Raw genomic sequence first — 20465 nt, forward strand, 5'->3', positions numbered from 1 at the left:
CTTGTTTATTTTGATTCCTGCTATACCGATGATAGTTGTCATTACGGGCTCTCTCACTTAACATTAACTCAACCTTTAAAGCTAAGTTCCTTGTTTCTTGGACACTCAAAACCATTTGAACCCCAATTTTATCACGAATCGCAGGCTTCAATCCATTCAAGTAACGAGTTACTTGTGGATTGTCACTTTCTAACAATTGGTTTATCTCCGCCAATCTCAAAAACTTATAGGTATATTCATTCACACTCTTCATTCCCTATGCACATCTTTGATAGGCTTCAAACATGTATTGTTCATAATCAAAGGGTAAACACCTACCTCTTAATAGCTGCTTCATTCGTCTCCATGTCTAAACTGGGTGTCGTCCTTCCCACCAAACAGATGCACCGCCCTTCAATCTGTAAGCCACTAACTTGACTTGTCGTTCATCTAGGATCTCCATGTATTTGAAAAATCGGTCAACCTCAGCGATCCAATCTAGGAACCCCTCAATATCAAGATCTCCATTAGATGTAGGAATATCAACCTTTAGTTTATACATATCGTTGCCCCAATAGTTGTACTAATGCGCATTCCTCCTAACCCCTCTACCACCAGGGTTAACTATTGTTGGACCAAGATCATCCCTATCATCAGTCATTGGTGGCCTTCTAGGATTAACAGGGATAGGATTAATGGCTGATCTTCCCAGGTTAACTCCTCCAGCGTGACTCATTCCATTATTCTAGTTCCTATTATCATCACCTCATAACAAAGTACCCAATTGGTTGTTGATCTATTCCAATTGCTTTTGCATATTACAAGTTATTTCCCGCTATTCTTCAATTGCTCTCCAAACTACAGACAACCCCTAATCATCGTCGTGAGGTTGGTTGCTACCGTCTTCAAGATTGGCCATTTGATTGGTTGATTTTACTACTCTGATACCATCTGACGCAACGTGTAGCACGTGTGTAGAGAAAACACACGAAAGAAACCCTTGAAAAGAAGCTTCAATGTCCGAAGCTTGGTTTTCAAATAGGCGCAAAACTAAACCTGTTTTGCTGGAAAGAAACCTGAATAGGCTGTTGTAATTGAATAAGTTGATTACAAACCCTAGTTTCTAAGGATATATATAGTGTTCGGTTAATCCATCTAATACCTGTAAATAAAATCCAACTAGAATCCTAATAGAGTAAAACCCTAACAAACATGAAATAGAATTAATATCCTAAAACATATGAAGTATTAAAATTCTAAAAACTTATAAAGTTTTGGCCCTTTAGAATTCGCCCCCCCCCCCCCCCCGGACTGTTTCGCTATTGTTCTGCTACTGTGTTGGGTCGTTCTAGACTGCCCAGTTTAGGTCGGGTCTTGGACAAGTCGGGTCGTCGCCCTTGGACTGGGTCTTCAAACAGGAACAGTGACCACATCAGGTATGATCTAGACTACGTTTGGTGCGTTACAACCTTTCATCTTCAATGCCAAAATATACAAGTGTCGATGTCCAAATTACGCAAAATGGCTTAAAAGCTTAATCAAAAACCAAAATTAAAGTCAATGAAATGATAACAAGATACTTGTTGGCATTAGGTGATATGGTCAATTCAAAAGGTCTAAGAATAATTCAAACACTAGTTGCCGAAGCCGCTTGTCACTAGAAAACCCATGGGCTATGTGCGGCCTTCAACCATGGTTGAATGTCATTGGATCTATTGTGGAGAGCCTAAAACTCACTGGATGAGGTGAGTTTGCCAAAAAACCGACCAAATCTATTAATCCGGTCACCAAAGCTGCTTGTTGCTAGGAAACTTGTGGGCAAGGTTCAATTGTGGTCCATGATTGTAGTGTCATTGGATCTGCTGTGGAGAGCCTGAAACTTATCTGTTGAGTTTGCTGCAAAAAACCAGATTTGGTAATTTGGTTGCCAAAGCTACTTGTCACTGAAAAGCCCACGGGCTAGGTACAGTCAGCAATGCCTGTATTGTCGTTGGATCTGTTGTGGAGAGCCTGGAACTCGCCAGATCTACGCAAGTATGCCATGAGGACAGTTTGGATCTGGTAAATTGGTCGCTGAATATACTAGTGCCTTTAGGCGTGGTCGTAGGTTGGATCTACAAGGTCACCGAACTCAGTGTGGAAGGATTGAAACCATGCCTAAGCTGCTGAGTTCACAGCACTAAAAACGTTGCCAGAAACAAGGGTCAGGTTGTTGGTGTGGCTTCGATGCAGATCAGCAAAAACGTCATGATGTCAATGTCAGCCAAGGGTCACACAGAGGAAGGCATTCTCAATTAAGTGGGGAGGAAGAGAGATGATGGGTGGTGACTTTTGAGGAAGAATGAAAAAAATGGAAACAACATAGGTTTAACACCATTCCATTTCGAAAGTTGTTGCCAAAATTTTGAAAACAAAATGCCAAAAAAACACACCACTTCCACTGTTTTCATTCCAAAATTTTGGAATGAAATGGAAACCCCGAAAATGGCAACGTTTTCAAACAAGCCCTAAGTTTTCCTTGTTAATTTGGTGATTTGGAAAATGCAGTTCTCTAAAAAAATTTCACAAACCATCATCTGATTCTCTGACACAAGTTACATGAAAAAAATTAAAACATCTCTCTTTTTTTTAACATATGTTTTAATTTTCTAGATTGGAAGTAGTTTTTATATCTCTTGCATTTGAGCGCATTCTCCAAATTTTCTATAGAAAATGAAAACTAAAGATTTTATAGAATATTGGAGTCAGAAAACTGGAAATCCTTTTCCACGGCTAAACAACCCCCAAGTTTTCAGCATTAGTAGCTTCTTTGGCAGATAGAGAAAGTTAACATTTATAATGAAGTCATGTATTACTAGTCAGACATATCAAGTGATTAAAGATGACAAGCATGACGCCTCAAATTCTTTTAAGATGCCTATTTCATGGGATTCTTTCACAAGATAGTACATGCAAATATATAAATAAGCTCCAATATGGATCTTGATTAAAAGTTTGAGCATGACTAACATGGATAACACTAAAATTTGTTGTGTCAGCAAATCCCATAAGCAAAGTTGAAATATATAATTTCTGCGCTCAATATGAGCTTAATTGGTTAAAGTCATAATGCAAGCCGCCCTAGGGTTCAAACAGAATCATCATTGGAGTGATACTGAACACAGAAGAAGCAAAAGAGGTTGCTACCTTATTAGAGACACTACCTATCTCTCATGAGCATTTCACTGCCTTCTTGTGGGGTGAAGTCCATTATTTTGGACCATATTCGAGTTGAGGCCCTCAAGCCCAGACTAAGTGTTCCAAGATAAGGTTGGTTATTTTAGCTAAAATAGAAGTCCAACCAAGGACTCTATATACTCTAGAAACCTATGTATGATCACAAAGTGGTTAAGTTACATAAATCTGCAGAAATATTGGGCAAAGGGAACTCGACAGACAATGGGAAAAGAGGTCTGATAGGGATATGTTTCCTATTTTGATTTTTATTTTGGTTTTAGAAAACAGATTTAGATTAGGATTTATTTTGTTATCTTGATATTTTGATTTGTTTCCATTTTTGTTAGATAATTATAGATATTGTAGGAATTAGATTGGAGTCATTTTAGAATTTATAGGTTTAGTTTTGGGCCTTTTGGCCTATAAATAAGGTTTATGACGTACTCTTTTATTCAGCTTTTGATTATCGAATACACTAATTTAGACAATAAGGCTTATGGTGTACTCTTTCATTCATCTTTTAATTATTGAATATATTGATTTAGAATTTCTTCTTCTTCTTAATCTCTCCTCTTTCTTCCCTACTTCTGCAATTCTTTATTTCTGTCCCGCATCAAGGTCACTGCCTTCTGAGGCCATGAGCAACCTCTCATTGTGAGAAGTCCGTAACTTTGGAGCAAATTCCAGTAGGCCTTCCAGTATTTCATCGGTCTTGTTGAGGCCCCAAAGCCAGACCTAAGTTTTTCTAGCCAAGGTCATTTTGGACTTCAAGGTCATGCATAATTGGTTTCCTCCAACTAAAATATAAATACAAGGGAGGCCTCCAAATATTGATTGAACCCGAGATATATCAGAAAGGAAAAACCACATTTTGTCTTGAGAATTCCGTGTTGATGTTTCTCTAAGATATGTTGCTCCTTTCTAGATTGAGAGATTTGAAGGTTGGTGATCCTAGTTTGGTAGTTAGTGGACTCTAAAGGCAATGTGGATTTAAGATTCAAGCAAGCATTACCTTAGATCAGGACTTGGTATGTAACTGAAGGACTGTATCACAAAAGAATTAAGCACCATAGTTCAATGATGAGACGTTTGGACCTCATGATATGAGATAAACCACTTCCAAAGAAAATTGTCTTCTATTCAAACTTTTCCAAGCAGGAGATCATTCAGATTATGCCACAGAGAGAATAAAACTACAGGTTAAATTTAAACAGAAGTTGGAAACCATTTGCATCTCACCCTTATCAAAGATAAAAAGGAAAGTTTTTATAAGAAGACAAAAAAATGCGACTTGATTGTATGGCACAATATGTTCGGTGGTAAAGCAACATGTGCAAAATATGAGTGTAATGAAAGTGAGGATGTTATTACGATGGATGTGCGGTCATATAAGAAATGATAAAATTAAAAATGAAGTTATTCATTATGGGGTCAAAGTGGGTCCCACTGAAAATAAGATGTATGAGATGTAATTAAGATGGTTTTGTGAAAAGAAAACTACCAAAGGCTCATGTGAGGAGATGGATGGAATGACCTAGGTATTTAAAAAAGAGGCAAGAGGAAGAACAATAAAAACTTGTTGGGAAATATGGAAGCGTGTAGTGTTTGAGTAGTAGTCTTTACCTATGTTGCTGAATTGTTAGTAGTAATGTTATTTTGTATTGTTGTTATTGTTTTGTTATAAGGCAGTTTATTGTATGAGATTGCATCAGCAATCTATTGAAGTGGCACGCTATGTATAAACACAGCTACGCCTCTTCCTTTGTATCTCTTGATTCATTTTCTTATTGTTCAGTAAGAATTTGTGTGAGTTTCTTTTCTCTCTCGCATTCCTTCTTTTCTCATGCCCTAGGGTTTCACTACATGGTATCACAGCCACTGCTCTACCTCGATGGCCTCCAATCCAGCTCTTAGTTCTTCTTCTTCTCCACCACCTCGTTCTTCTTCATCCTTGTCATCCATCTCACAATCAGATTTTGTGGCGGTGGCTAAGGCTTTTTGCTTCATTCTGATCAAGCTGGACTCCAGCAACTACATTTTCTGGAAGACTCAAATTCTTGCAACAATTCGAGCATTCGATTTGCTACCATTCCTAAATAAATCACCGCCAACAACGAAGTATCTATCAGATCCAGAAGCAGGTGAAGCTGGATCTCCTTTGGTTAATCCAAACTATCTGAATTGGATCAAATCATATCAGCTGCTGCTAGGATGACTGTTTTCAACCATCGATAAGGAGGTATTAGCATAGGTGATTCATTGTGAATCATCTGCAAAGATTTGGACTTCTTTGAAAAATCTTTATTCATGTCAAACCATAGCTAAGTCCTTTCAATTAAAGCAGCAGTTAAGATATATTAAGAAAGATTCATCATCTGTGAATGATTATATCCTAAAGATCAAAACTATAGGGCATGTCCTTGTAGCCATCGGAGAACCTTTGAATGATAAGGAACTTTTACTTGCTATCTTGAATGGTCTAGATCAGGAGTACAAAATTGTTGTCAATTTAATAACATATCAACTGGATGATGTTGATTTAGAGAAACTGTTATTGATGCATGAGCAAAGGTTAACAGCCAAAAATTTTCCACCATCCTCGCTAATTTTGATTCTATTATGTCTTTCATTATGAATGTTAATGTGGCATCATATTCACCACGGAATGGTAGTGGTTTTGTCAATAATAGAGCTGGTTATGTACCAAGGGGTTGTGGTTATGTAAACAAGGGAAGCAAAGGTAGGGGTAGAGTGTCTGGTAGGAGAATTTACTGCTAGTTATGTGGCAAACCAGGTCACTTTACAGATGAATGTTATCATCAGTTCGATAGAAATTTTCAACGAACATCTAATCAAGGATTTGGAAGGTCTAATAATGGTCTGCAATCAGATTCTAGAGCATATATGGCTTCTCTTAGTGATTCTAATCAATACAAGGGGCTCACTATGGCAGCTTTCCTCAACCATCTGAAAACCTATCCCAATCCTCTTTGTTAGATCCTTCATGGTTTGTTGACTCTGGAGTAACAAATCACATCACCTCCAATCTCAACAATCTGTCTCTACATGCTCCATATAATCGTGTAGACAAAGTGGCCATTGGGAATGGTAAGCAACTGCCTATCTCTAATATAGGTCTTGGTCAATTGTATACTCAAACAAAACCTACTTTTATTATTTCATTGCCTAATGTTCTTCATGTTCCAAGTATGAAGAAAAACTTAATTAGTATTTCACAACTTACTTGTGATCACAATGTTGCTGAATTTCATGCTAATCTTGTTTGATGAAGGACAAGGGTATCGAGCTGGTGCTATTTCGGGAAAACCTTAAGGATGGGTTATATCGGCTGATTGCAACATTTGGTCATACTGCTCACAGCACCTCGGCCCACTCCATCAAGCCTTTGTTTGCTAATAATGATTTTCTTTTGAATAAATGTAATAGACATAACTCATTTTGTCATGAGTTGTCACATAGTGCAAATGTAGCCCAAACTACTAATGTTTGCCAGCAATGGCATGCAAGATTAGGGCATCCATCTTCCAATGTATTGAAATCTGTTTTGAATAAAATTCATGTTCCTTATTCACATTCAGTTCTTTCATTTTGTGATTCATGTAAGCTTGGCAAATTGCATCAGCTTCCTTTTGCTAATTGTGAAATCAAGTCAATTAAACCATTATTCAGATTTATGGGGTCCCTCACCTGTCATGTCAATTGAAAGATATCGATATTATATTTTTTTTTGTGGATGCATACACTAGATATACCTGGCCATATTCTCTGAAACTTAAGTCTAATGCTCTATCAATTTTTACAATCTTCCACAAGTTTGTTGAGCTTCAATACCAAACTAAACTGTCATAACCCTAAGGATTCCTCAAGAATAGATTAGTAAATATAATAGTAAGAGTTTACATTTCCTTTTGTATTTTTTGTTATAAGGCTTTGTCTTTAACTAATAGGCAGTTGGGTTGTTTGTTACATTGCACATGTGTGCAAGTGAGATGTTGTTAGGCTATATATAAGCCACAGCTGAGGAAGGACGAATCACATTTGAATTGATAATTAAATACTCTGATTTTCCTTTCTCTAAATTCTCTCTCTCTCTCTCTCTCTCTCTCTCTCTCTCTCTACATATATATATATATATATTTCTCTCCCTCACTTCCTGTTCTTCTGATTTTCCCTATTCTTCTTCTAAATTCTCCCTTCAGAGCAGTCAATCCTTGGCTTGAAGGTCGGTGAAGTCAATCTTTAGCCAATTGAAGGTCGGTGAAATCAATTTCAGTGATTAAGGTCCAGATCGAGGAGGCTTGAAGGCGGCTACCATGAGGTGAGCAACTTCCCTTGGTAATTATGGTAAGGCAAATTTCGACAGCGAGCTAGCCAAATGAATTCCGATCAGGTCAAGGCTATTGCTTTTGGACGCGGTTAATTTCCAACGTAGGACTCTCAATGATGAAATCTGGTGAGTTGGTTCGAAGGGGAAAGGTGAAGCAATTCCGATGATATAGGCCGCGATTGTCAGCGATCTAGGAGCGAAGCAACATCCGACCAATTCTCAAGGATTTACGCAATTGAGGCAGTTGGGCTTGAGGCGATTCAAATGGTTCGGTGAATTCAACTGAATTGATAGTCCTAACCATTGACCAAGCTGACTTCCAAGAACAAATCAGGCTGAGCGCTTGAATTCTGGAAGCAATGGCCGAATCAAGGCAATCGCATGTGGGATTCAAAGTATTAGCGATTTAATGGGTGTCGCGATTTGGACTTGGGGGTGTTGCGATGCAGTGGGTTGGACTCGGGAGTGTCTCGATACAGTGGGTGTTGTGATTTGGACTCGGGAGTGGATGTAGCGATTGAACTAGTATTGAGTTATGGTGATTTTGGAATTAAAAGCGATTGCAAATTGGGCTGGGGCGAGAAGGAGGAATCGGTGGGGAGGCGATCGTTGAATCGCAATGATCACGAGCAGAGCCAATTCTGGCCATCTAGGCGAACTAAAGAAGCGACAGCAGAGCAGGAGTTCCTTCGACCATTGGTAGTGGTCGTGGCTAGTGGACGGTGATTGTGTGGGTCATGACTGTTGCAAATCTGGATTGACGGCAGAGAGGTTGAGCTGCCGATCTGATTTTAATAGTTATTACTGGCCGACGTGATTAACTCCATAGGCGATTCAGTGCAATTGATTCATCAAAGTCAATTGAGTTCTCAAAAAATTACAGCAGAGCCAATGACTCTCTACTGATTTAATTGACTCGTTGCTGCTTGAAGTGGAAGGGTGAAACAAATTCAGCGGATTTGGGAGCCAAATCATAAACTACTGCAGCCACTGATTCTCAATTCTAGATAATTCTGTTGATTGCATCACAATCGCTCGAGGAAGGCGAGTAGCCTAGGCTATTTCAGTGGTGAATTCCGGCGATCTAGAAGGTTGATTGACTTTTGGAGCAGTCGTGATTTATGAAGGTGAACGGTGGTTGCTGTGAAGTAGAGACATAAGGAAATGTAAACTCTTACTATTATATTTACTAATCTATTCTTGGGGAATCCTTATGGTCATGACATAAACTTAAAACCTTACAAACTGATAGTTGGGGGGGGGGGGAATTCAAAGGAAACACAGACACATAACTGCAATGGGCCTCACTCTATTAGCTCATACTCATGTGACATTAAAATTTTGGATAAAAACCTTCCAGACTGTTGTTCATACAACTAACTTGTTACCAGCTTCTCCCATCAAGTTTAATATGCCCTTTGACTCAATCTACCACAAACCACCCAATTATTTCTTGCTGGAACCATTTGGTTGCGCTTGTTTTCCTTATCTTAGACCCCATAACAAGCACAAGTTTAATTTACACTCTACCAAATGTGTCTTCCTTGGATATAGCCACTCTAAAGTTGGTTATAAGTGTTTGCATCCATCAGGAAAGGTGTATGTTTCTGGACATGTGCAGTTCAATCCTAATGATTTTCCCTTTCCTACTTTGTTTCCTTCCACCTCATCTTCTTCTTCATCACATCCAATTTCCAATGGGTTTCCTACTTCTTTGTTCCAATCTCTTCGCTTTTTCACTTATGTTTCTTCTTCTCCTCAAGTAGCACAACCCTTAGCTCATGTCATGCCTACCTCTATTTCACCCGATTTATAGGTTTCTTCTACTGAGTCAGTGTCTTCTCATCATGACATACAGTCACCTACGCCTAAACCTTGTTTACCTAGACCCAAAATTGCTCCTGCTCCTTCTATTCATCCTATGATCACTAAATCAAAGCCCAAACAGCTTGAGACCTCTTCTCCCCATGCCTTAGTGAGTTCTCTTGAACCAAATTCAGTTCATGAGACTCTTTTAGACTCACGATGGGTTAAAGCTATGGAGGAGGAATTTTCAGCTTTGCAACGCAATTATACTTGGGACCTTGTTCCCTTCTTTAAGGATATGAACCTGATTGGTTGTAAATGGGTGTTCCAAGTCAGGTATAATTCTGATGGGTCTATTCTTAAACATAAGACTCGGTTGGTGGCCAAGGGTTTTCTTCAAAACCCAAGGGTGCACTATGCAAAAACATTTAGTCCAATTGTTAAGGCACCAACTATTTGAGTGTTGTTCTCATTAGCAGCTACCTTTGAATGGGATATTCAACAAGTAGATGTCAATAATGCCTTCTTTAATAGTGATTTAACAGAAGAAATGTTTATGGCACAACTTGAGGGGTTTGTAAGTTCTCAATTTCCCTCACATGTTTGCAGATTGAGGAGATCACTTTATAGCCTTAAGCAAGCTCCTCGAGCTTGGTATACAAAGTTGAGGGCTACATTACAAAGTTGGCGTTTTTCCCGGGCTACTTCTGATGCTTCTTTATTCATTAATCGAGCTTCTGGTTATGTCTTGTTTGTTCTATTCTATATTGAGGATATACTCATTATGAGTTCAGATCCTACAACACTTAAGTCTTGTATTCGTGACTTGGATATTTATTTTTCCCTTAAGACTCTAGGATCAGTCAATTACTTCCTAGGGTTTGAGGCATACAGAGATGATAGTGATATATACTTGACCCAATCTAAGTACACTTTGGATTTGTTGAGGAAGGCTGCAATGCAAAACTATAAACCCTGTGATACACCTATAGCATCAGGTGTTTCTTTAACTGATGAGGGTGATTCATTCTCTAATCCTTCATTGTATAGGACTATTATTGGTTCACTACAATATTTGACATATACATGCCCGGACATTGCCTTTGTGGTTAACAAGTTAAGCCATTTTTTGTCTGCACCCAAGTTACAACATTGGTCAGCTTGCAAACAATTGCTTAGATATCTTAAGGGGACTATTCGCTTGGGTTTTTTGTTCTCTCCATCACCTAATGATATGTCCCTAACTATTTATACAGATGCTGACCATACTGGTTGCAAGGTTACAAGAAGGTCCACTAGTGGATTTAGTGTGTTTCTTAGCAAAAATCTGATTGTGTGGGGGTCCAAGAAGCAGTCAGTGGTAGCTAGGTCAGTTGGAAAAGCTGAGTATTGGGCAATTGCACTAAGTGTTACAGAACTTTTGCGGCTGAGGTCTCTGTTTTCAAAATTGAGTTATCCATGTACTGCTACATCAATTGTGTGGAGTGATAATTTGGTTGCAAAGAGTATGGTACTATGGTTGAGAATCTTGTATTTCATTCTCGAACTAAGCATATCAATATTGATATACATTTTGTTCGTGAAAAGGTGGAAAATGGTGAAATAGAGATCAGATATGTTCCTATTGCTCATCAAGTGGCTAATATTCTTACCAAAGGATTGTCAAGGGATTGGTTTCTGTTTCTGTGTGGAAAGCTTGGTATCAAATTGTCTCTAGTGCATGTCAATCCTAATGATTCTACAGGCAGTACAAAGATCAAAAACTCTTCTTTTGTGGAGTCTGGTTTGAGGGGGAATGTGGAAGTGTGTAGTGTGAGTAGTAGTGTTTACTTGTGTTGCTGATTTGTTAGTAGTTATGTTATTTTGTATTGCTGTTATTGTTTTGTTATAAGGTGGTTTATTGTATGAGATTGAATCAGCAATCTATTGAAGTGGCACATTGTATATAAACATAGCTATGCCTCTTCCTTTGTATCTCTTGATTCATTTTCTTATTGTTCAGTAAGAATTCTTGTGAGTTTCTTTTCTCTCTCACATTCTTTCTTTTCTCGTGCCCTAGGGTTTCATCACAGGAAACAGTTATATGACATGAGTTATAAGGTCCCTATAGAAAACATGGCCATAGATAAAAATGATTAGAGAGATGGAATCCATGTAGTTGACCCCACCTAGGAACTAAAGCTTGATATGTTGTTGCATTGAACCAACTAAACAGAGATTAACAGAATGGTAAATCAAAATCCAGAGAGTTGCACACATGCTGCCTCCAATGTAGAAAGCAGGCCAACATGCTAGAAGCAGTTTTCTAAAGATAATATTTTTTAAGCAAAAGAAAATACCATAAAAAGTAATCCCATAATAAGCTCACCTGGTAAGAAAGATTGCTGATGCTTGTAAAGCAAGACCTTAGGAAACCTCTCCTTTGAAGTTGGCTTAAGAAGTACTTCTCACGATCAATCCAAATCAAAGCATCCAAGACATATAGTGATATTGTTTTTCCAGATTCACTACCCTGGGTGGCATCCCTTATAACCTGAATGTAAATTTTAAAAGCTAAAAAATATATACAAAGATGTTCATAGCAGAAGCAGAAAAAGAAAGTATGCTAACTGAAGTACATTGAGAGATGTCCCATAAATTAATTCTTTTAAGATCATAGGCAAATTTAGCTCACACAAACTCTAGTCCATCCGACAATAATTCTATAAGTAACACCAACAACAACCTCTCTCACCTTAAACAGGATTGTTCCTGGATCCTGAAGTTGCTGTAAGCATTGACCACCAATACTCAATACCCTCAATAACGTGGTTTCAATCAAAACTGCATTCAATGTGTTCACTATTTTTTTTCTAAGTCTAAATCTCCAAAATGGTACTTCATCTAGTCACTTCATACTCATCCAGCAAAATAATAATAATAATAATAATAAAAATTGAGGCAACATTTCTTGAGAGTCCTACAATGCTTTATCCAAGTCTTTAAAAAATGAATGAAGTTCTATTCTTTCTAAAACTTAATAAAACCTATGGAAAAAGAAAACATTTCTTGAGAGTCTTACAACATGCTTTCTCTGAGATTATAAAATTGAAAGGGTCCTTGCGTGGCACAAGAAGAAAAGATTGTAGAAGGTTGAAGAAAGAGAAGAAAATAGGAGAAGAATGACAAGAATCTGAGAGAGAGAGAGAGAGAGAGAAGAAATTGAGGAAGGAGAAGAAGAAGTTGAAGAAGGGGGGGGGGTTTCAGCAGGAAATAATTCAGCAGATCTTATTTAAAATCAATAGCATAATTCATTATTACATCAATTAAGGCTATTTATAGGCTAAAACAGAAAGATATATATTCTCATTACAATTAACCAAATAAATAAATAAAAGCTAAAATCTAAAATTTAAATACAAGCAAAATCCTAATATCAGAAACTAAAATTTAAATTTCCAATTTCTTATCATTCTCCCCTTGTTTGGGGGAAAAAAATAACAAACACATCTTCAAAGTTTTTTTGAAATCTTGTCTACATAGGATAAAAGGCTTTAAACTGATCCTGGATGGGGCAGTTTATTGAAGGGGAGGGTCCTGTACCTGTGCCAAGAAGTTACAATGATAAGCTCACAAGTGTTGGAATGTGCCTTGACTAAAATTTGTCTTTTGGTTGCTAAGTGGCATGGATTCTAAAGTCATATTGGATCATTAAGAAGCATGAGCTTAGGTTGACTTGGTGGAATCCTTCAGCTGGTCTTTCTTCATCTTCTGAGCCTCAAACTGTGTGGATCTGGTACTCTGATTCATATACAGGATGGGTTCTGTTAAGGATATTGGGGATTCTTTAGGCTGGTTTATGTATATATGGCTATAAATCATTCTTGCAAACAGTTCAGATAGGCATGAACTTCTGTCGGAGGGAATAATAATGGTCTGCCAGTGGCCATGAAAATTGGATGTATCATAAAAAGTTGAAGCCACAAGAGGGTCTTGACCAAGGGAAGTCTGGGAAGACCTTCCCTTGGGAGGCTATTTGGAGGTTGACGGCTCTGCCCAGGGTAGCTTTCTCTGTTTTGGTTAGCCAGTGATGCAGATATCCTTACCATTGATGTTGCAAAAGAGACCCCTGTGTCAAAACTATGGACAATCATCTTATTATCTTTTTCTACGTCTCCCAGTAGCTAGAAGGATTTGGAGCTTCATTTTTGCAATTGTGGGTATTCAAGGAGTCACGCAAGCTTCAGGTTTGGGCTTTTAGTTTATCTGCAGATCAGGCTTTTTCCTTTAATGAAGCAGAGGCAGCTTTGGAGATTTTTCCCATCCAAAATGGTGTGGTTTCTTTGAAAAGAGAGAATTGCTCATGTCTATGCTGGAGTAGAGCATTCCATCAACTTTCTCAAAGACTCTATTCTCCATCTTTTATTTTGTTACTTGTCTAATTCTAATCCTTCTCTTTTTCTTCCTTTACTCATTTCCTTCCTGGATGAGTTCCTCTAGCTGGTTGGTTTGTTTTTTCTTTTAGCTGTCTTTGGTGTCTTTCTATGCAACAGTCTTGTTCTTTGTATAGGGTTAACCCCCCCCCCCCCCCCCCCCCCCAAAGCTCTCCTTAGCAAAATGTTATATAGATATATACAAGCATATCCAGAATGCACAACATTGCGGGACTAATCAGAGAAGACATTATTCAACAATAAAAATTCCTCCAATGGTGGCAACCTGGTTAAAAGAGGCACACAAGCAGAATGTTATAAACCAAATACAAATGGCAAAAGCTAGGATGCAAGAGAATATGGAATAAAGAAAAAGTAAAATACCAGAAAACAGAGACAAGCAAATGGGGTGAGAGAACAAAAGAACCCACCAAATCCAGGATTGCTTGAGCATCTTTCTTTAGAATATAAAAACTGGCCTGTGCTAATTCTGCTTGCTCTTTGTCCATCTGACAAGCACAGTTTTTTTTATGTATATATATGTGTGCATCAAGCCATAAATGAAGGAATAACATTGAGAATAAGGGCACAAAAACTTCTCACCTTCTGGAGATCCAGATCTTCAGTGCTTTGCTCATTGATCAACAAGAACTGCAGAATTGATGTTGGAACATCTGGATCGAGCATATGCTGGCAGTACTGGAAGTAACTAAGAAGCAGGGCATATTGCCTGGATGCAGAAATATCATCTAAAAGTCAGATGCAGCATGGTGAACACGCAAACAATTAAGAGATTAGAAAGAGAGCACAATACAAAAACATATCAAGCCTTAATCCCTCTATGTGGGGAGAGGAAAAGCAAAATAATAAATAAATAAGTGGATGGCCTAACTAAAATCATACCGTCTCCTCAGGACTTCCGATGATTCATTTCTAAGGAGTGCCATGATAAGCTTGAACAAGATAGAGTTGCATGCTCCATTTGACAATTGCTTAGCCATGATAATATCAAGACATGTAACCGTGTCAGAGTTTAAACCACCAGGAGACAAAAACCTTTCATCACGTAGCTTAGCCACGCATGTAAGAGCTACCTGAGAAATATTACATCAATGGAAGAGGTCATAAACAAAAATCAAAGGTTTGCAGGTGCTCCACAGTGATCAAAGGGCCAAAGGCCACAACAGGTAGAGATATTTATCCTACCTGAGACAATATTATTGCCATCTTTAGTGAACAGTCAGGAGAAGCAGAAGCACTCAAAGAGGCATCAAGCAACCTGTTAGATATGCATGGAACAGTTACAGAATGACTACAGAAAATAGTATATAAGCAGAAATATGAGGAGACTCACTGAAACAAAATTTCTGATCGATTTTCAAGAGATGTTATTCTTCTGGATGCAGAGATCTATAGTGCAGCAGAAGGATAATGAGAAACAAACACAAGAAAACAATCTTAGCATAGGGTCACAGTCAAAAACAAAGGACTCAGTCTCACCTCAACGATCTGAGACCAACCAGTTAACATATGGAGTTGGGCAGCCTGCTCTTCAAGGTTCTTATTATACTTCCATGCCCATCGTAATAATTGTTGAATTGTATCTCTCACCTCATTGAGCTCAATCTCACTGCCAAAAGTGCTAAGTTGGGGATTAACAATGTTGTATTTCTGAAACCAAAAAAAAAAAAAAAAAACTTCGATGAGAAGCAAAGAATATGGCAAGGAGAAATTGTTTTTCAGCTTTCCATTTCTAGTTTTCGTCTTCAAAATTCAATTTCTTTTTCCATAGAAAACTTGGGAAAAACATTCAATTGCTGAAAACAAAAAACTATTTTTTCATCTCGAAAACTTAAGAAGTGCTCAAAATGATTGTTTTCATACATGCACAAAATTTAGAAAACAAGGAAACAAGTTCAATAGAGATATCTTAATTAAGTTTTCTATTAGCTCTTTTTACTAGGAAATTTACAATAAACTCCAAATTTTAAAAATATAGCTGCAGTCTAAAATATGAATTCACTAATAATTTTAGTGCCCAAATTTGTCTCCGCAAATTATCATTCTCATTATTACTACACCATTCAAATTATAATAGCACAATGATGACATTACTACATTATAAATGTAATGTTATGCCATCAATAAAAAAACAATCCTCCATAATATAATACCATGTTACCGATAACATTATTACAATAAAAAAAGAACCTACAAAACCTTTATCCCACTATGTGGGTAATAACACAATAATAATATTAAAATATAAAATAGTTGCATTATTATCACTACAAGATTAATACTATAAATAAAATAATCATGATATATCTAATATTATAATTTTAATGATAATGGTCATTAATAATATCAATATTATATACAAATTGTGAATAAATTAAATTGAAATGCTATAAGATCAATATTACCAATAAAACAATTATGATATGCTAATATCATAACATTAATAAGTTTTAATTCTTTCTACAATTTTTAAAATTTAGGATCTAACAAATAACAATGTATTGTTATTAATATTATAATATTCACTAGAAGAATATTATAACTCAATACCAAAATTGGTAATACCAGAATGGTGTTACATATACAATAATAGCGATTTACTAATATCATAGTGTTAAATATTAATTAAAATATAATAGTAGCAGCATCAAGAATATCAATTAGACTTAATATATCAAAATTTATGACATCAGTAATATTATAGATATTATAACATTATTAACATTTCAATAGGATTTTAAATAGTAAAATATTTATGACCAATATATTATTACTATATACTACCGGGACATAATTAAAAGTACTAACAGTAAGATAAGTAATATTATAAGAATATTATTAGTAGTTAGTTTCAAAATTAATAGTTTTATTATTTATAGTACACAAGTACAATTAATATTGATCTTGATTAAACTGGAAACTGTCTTTTCAAATGGAAGACATGGGAAAAACTACTCATTTACATGAAATAAACAATAATAAATATCATATCAAGAGTCCATACAATTTAGAAATCTAAAAAACAGAGCTTTCCATTCTCTACTTGAAAATTTTTCCATTTGAACAGGATTTCCAGTTTTCCATTTTTTATGGGGGAAAATTCCAGAAAACAAGGTTGCTTCCACAATTAAACTGCCTCTAAGTTTAAAAATCTAGAAAACTATTCTGTACAAGGTAGGCGTAAAAAAATCTAAGTCCAATACAAAATTTATAAACCAAATAAGCCAACCTGCCAAAGTTGGTCGCGCAGTGCAGCAAGATCAATTAAACGATCACCACGTTCTGAGAAGTAATAAATACCTCCCTTTTGAGAAGTTGCCGGATTCCCAAGAATATCAGAGGCCTACAAGACAAACTCTCTTCATATAAAGTTAAGGGAAAACATGGAGAAGATTTTTTTTCAGGTCTTGTGTCATACCAGAACGCCAAATTTCATATTAGAAACAACCTCAGAATGCTTCATGCTGGTATCAGGACACCTGAACTGGACAACTTCAAGCAATTCTAACACCTAGATAACAGAAGAAGGAAAATTTTAATTATCTGCCTTGAAAAAGGGCATAAGAAAAGAGGTCCTGACCTCAGAAAAAATGAAAATAAAAAGAAAAAGGCTGTGACCAATTAAACCATCATGGACCAACATATTAGAGGAAAATTTCCAAGCAAGTGGCAGCAGGATCCAATTCAGGAATGGCAATAGGTATATATGAATCAGGCAGATCTAATCCAAGAAAGATAAATGAGGAATTTGAACTAAGGAAGGCTTTCACAATTACAATTGGATGACCATCAAAGATCTACATTGATCCCAACTCTCTTTCCTATTCACAACACGCATCTAAGAATAACTCCATTGGTGTATGATAATTGTAGATGATATGTCTTAATGGATGAGACAAAAAGGAGTGAATAATAAACTTGAGTCACGGGAAAATACCTTAAAATCCAAAGATTTTAAATTAAGTATGTCAACAACTGAGTATGTGGAAGTTCAATAAAAATAGAAATGTAAGCAATCTTATTGTGGGCCTACAAGATCAAGTTATCCCCCCCCCCCCCCCCCCAAAAAAAAAAAAAAAAAAATCATTTTCAATATATTAGATCAATTGATAAAAAATAACGCAGATTATGGAGGCCATTGCTCATATAATCAAGGTAGGATAGTTGAAGTGGAGAAGATTGGCCAACATTTCATGCAATCTAAAAATCCCTTTAAAGCTACAAAAGAAGTTTTATCAAACAAGCATAAGATCATCTTTTTTGCATGGCTCAAAATGTTGGACATTTAAGCACCAATATGAACAAAATATGAGTGTAGGTGAGGTAAGAAAGTCAAAGTGGATGTGTGGTCATATAACAAAATAAGAAACAATATGGTACATAAGAAAGTTAAGAGTGACTCCTACTAAAGATAGGACACAATCACAATTAAGATAATTTGGACATGTGAGAACAAGAGTGCTAAATGCACCTATGACATGAGTCAAATGACAGGATGAAATGGAGGAGGTTTATAGCAAGCAAGGGAGAAGAAGGCCAAAAAAAGTTGATGAGAAACCCTTAGAGATGATAAAAGATACAATGATCTGCCAGAGGATGTAGCCATGGGTAAAGATGGATAAGTCTAGAATTCATGTAGTTGATACCACCTAATGGGGATTAAGGCTTGTGATTGTTGTTGTTTTTTCTCAAATGAAAAAAGCAATAATGGACAAAATGTTGATAAAGAGTATAGTAAAATATATTTTTTTGCTTGAAACCATTTATGGTGGCTAGTTTCACAAATTCACCATATAACTTAGTCACTTTATTTCTTTAATTTATATTTTTATTTTATTTAAACTTATTTTTTATTATTAATAGTTGTGGGACCAATTGAACTAGAACCAACATAGCACTGAACCAATGCATAGATCAGGTCAATGGCAGTTTAATCCCCATAACTTAAGTCACATTGACTCTTTTTATTTCCCTTGTGCACTTGTGTTTACCAGATATGATGAAGGCAGGGGTATAAATACTTAAATACTCATTTTAATGGTGTTTCAATAAATATGACCTTTAGTGGAAAGAAATTTTTCAGCCTCTTATACGGATGAGAGATAGAAAGATACTTTTTTCCCCTATGAATTCCATTTATCTTCAAGCATATTCCTAAATAACAATGGTTAACACTTCAACATCGTATCAAAGCCAAGTTCTGGGACCTGCTGGTTATGGGCCCACACTGCTTCAACTGTGCAGTCAAAGCACATATTAGAGGCGTGTTGAGGGTAAAAAAAAATAATATAAAAGTTAAGCCCTCTATCTACCAGTTCAAGCATTTAGATGAGATGGTTGTTAACAATTCAACAATAGTTAAACATTCAAACTGTGTTCATGTACTAATACTCAACCTCTAGATATAAACTCCACATCCTAAAAATAAGAGTTTAAGAAGGCCTAAGCCTGGAAAATACATATGCATTCAGAACTGTTATCTGTGTCCATTTTACAATAGTGTAACTGTTATTTGCATCTCCAGGGAGAGAGACCAATTATCAAGAAACAGTATGGCAAAATCCAATGGAAAACATACATAATGATCATATATGAGGCATGAAAACATGAATAAACCAGCATCCAGGCCCAACATTTATACCCAGCTCAAAAAGAGAGATCAATCAGTTACAGAAACTGCAGGTACCTTACTCTTACTTATTGATCTGGTTCCTGCATTATCAGCACTATCTTGAAGGATAGATGAATGAGACACATTAAAATCCATGCCATATTTAACGTCTTGGCCAAGCAAATGAGCAAGAATACTTTGACATGTTTCTCGGTGGCTGGAACTAGAGGCATCAGCAGAGTGTAATTCAATAGTTAATAGCTTCAATAGCCATGCTCTCTGGAAAACAGGAATAAAGAAAAGGCAAACAGGAAATGCATGAGAACGAAATGCTACAGAAAAATAATTAAATGAAACCACCTAAAGACAGTCTCCAAATAGTGTGGAAGTTCTATGGAGATTTCATAAGAAGAGAACATTTCAATATTAGAGCACAAAAAATACAGTTAACAACTAGTAATCCAGCCAAAAGCTGCAATGGATACAAAATAAGAGAATATATTCACCTAGCACTATTGGATGGAATGGCAGGCTCATGTCAGGCCCCACCTGTGTACGCACAGGCAACACCTCCTCTCTCTGATACCACATACAACTATAACCCAACTAAGAAACTTCACACAATATACAATTGCAGAAAACAAACATACAGACACAGTGGTAAGGTGCAGTCGCACTACAGAAACAAAATCGAAACATGAAAAGTTAAAAGTATACTGTCATACATCACAGTCAGAATCATATTTTCCTTGTGCAGCCAAAAAATCTTAAATATTGGCACGCTCTAGTTGTGACATGATTGTAATATTTTCAAGATAAAATGCAAAAATTGACTTACAAATGACCCTAGGTGCTATTTATCAAGTCTAAATTCAGATTTAAATCATCCATTAATATCAGAGAGAGACAGAAATCAAAACACTGCTGCTATGACTTCTCATAACAAGCAGAAAAACAACTTTGCCACTTTTAAGTAGACAAGTATTGCCTAAGTTACAGCTAACAAAACAGCCAAGGGATAATCTTCCCACAACAATCAAGTATAGCTCAAAGCGCTGGGCTATCAAATCCC

General features: G+C 36.6%; 1 protein-coding gene across 2 annotated transcripts in view; it reads right to left on the bottom strand.

Annotated features, from left to right (window-relative positions):
* Window positions 1–20465, bottom strand: part of LOC127805854 (nuclear pore complex protein NUP205) — an 85188-nt gene that overhangs the window by 19406 nt on the left and 45317 nt on the right. For both annotated transcript variants that reach the window (XM_052342663.1, XM_052342662.1), the window contains exons 26-35: window positions 19469–19672; window positions 17201–17293; window positions 17012–17125; window positions 15262–15432; window positions 15116–15171; window positions 14968–15040; window positions 14665–14855; window positions 14365–14491; window positions 14193–14270; window positions 11718–11882 (exon numbers count right to left, since the gene is read on the bottom strand). In XM_052342663.1, the coding sequence (XP_052198623.1) occupies window positions 11718–11882; window positions 14193–14270; window positions 14365–14491; window positions 14665–14855; window positions 14968–15040; window positions 15116–15171; window positions 15262–15432; window positions 17012–17125; window positions 17201–17293; window positions 19469–19672 (1272 nt within the window). The remainder of the gene's footprint in view (window positions 1–11717; window positions 11883–14192; window positions 14271–14364; window positions 14492–14664; window positions 14856–14967; window positions 15041–15115; window positions 15172–15261; window positions 15433–17011; window positions 17126–17200; window positions 17294–19468; window positions 19673–20465) is intronic.

Source organism: Diospyros lotus, chromosome 7 (assembly GCF_014633365.1).
Source record: "Diospyros lotus cultivar Yz01 chromosome 7, ASM1463336v1, whole genome shotgun sequence".
NCBI classification, from domain to species: domain Eukaryota; kingdom Viridiplantae; phylum Streptophyta; class Magnoliopsida; order Ericales; family Ebenaceae; genus Diospyros; species Diospyros lotus.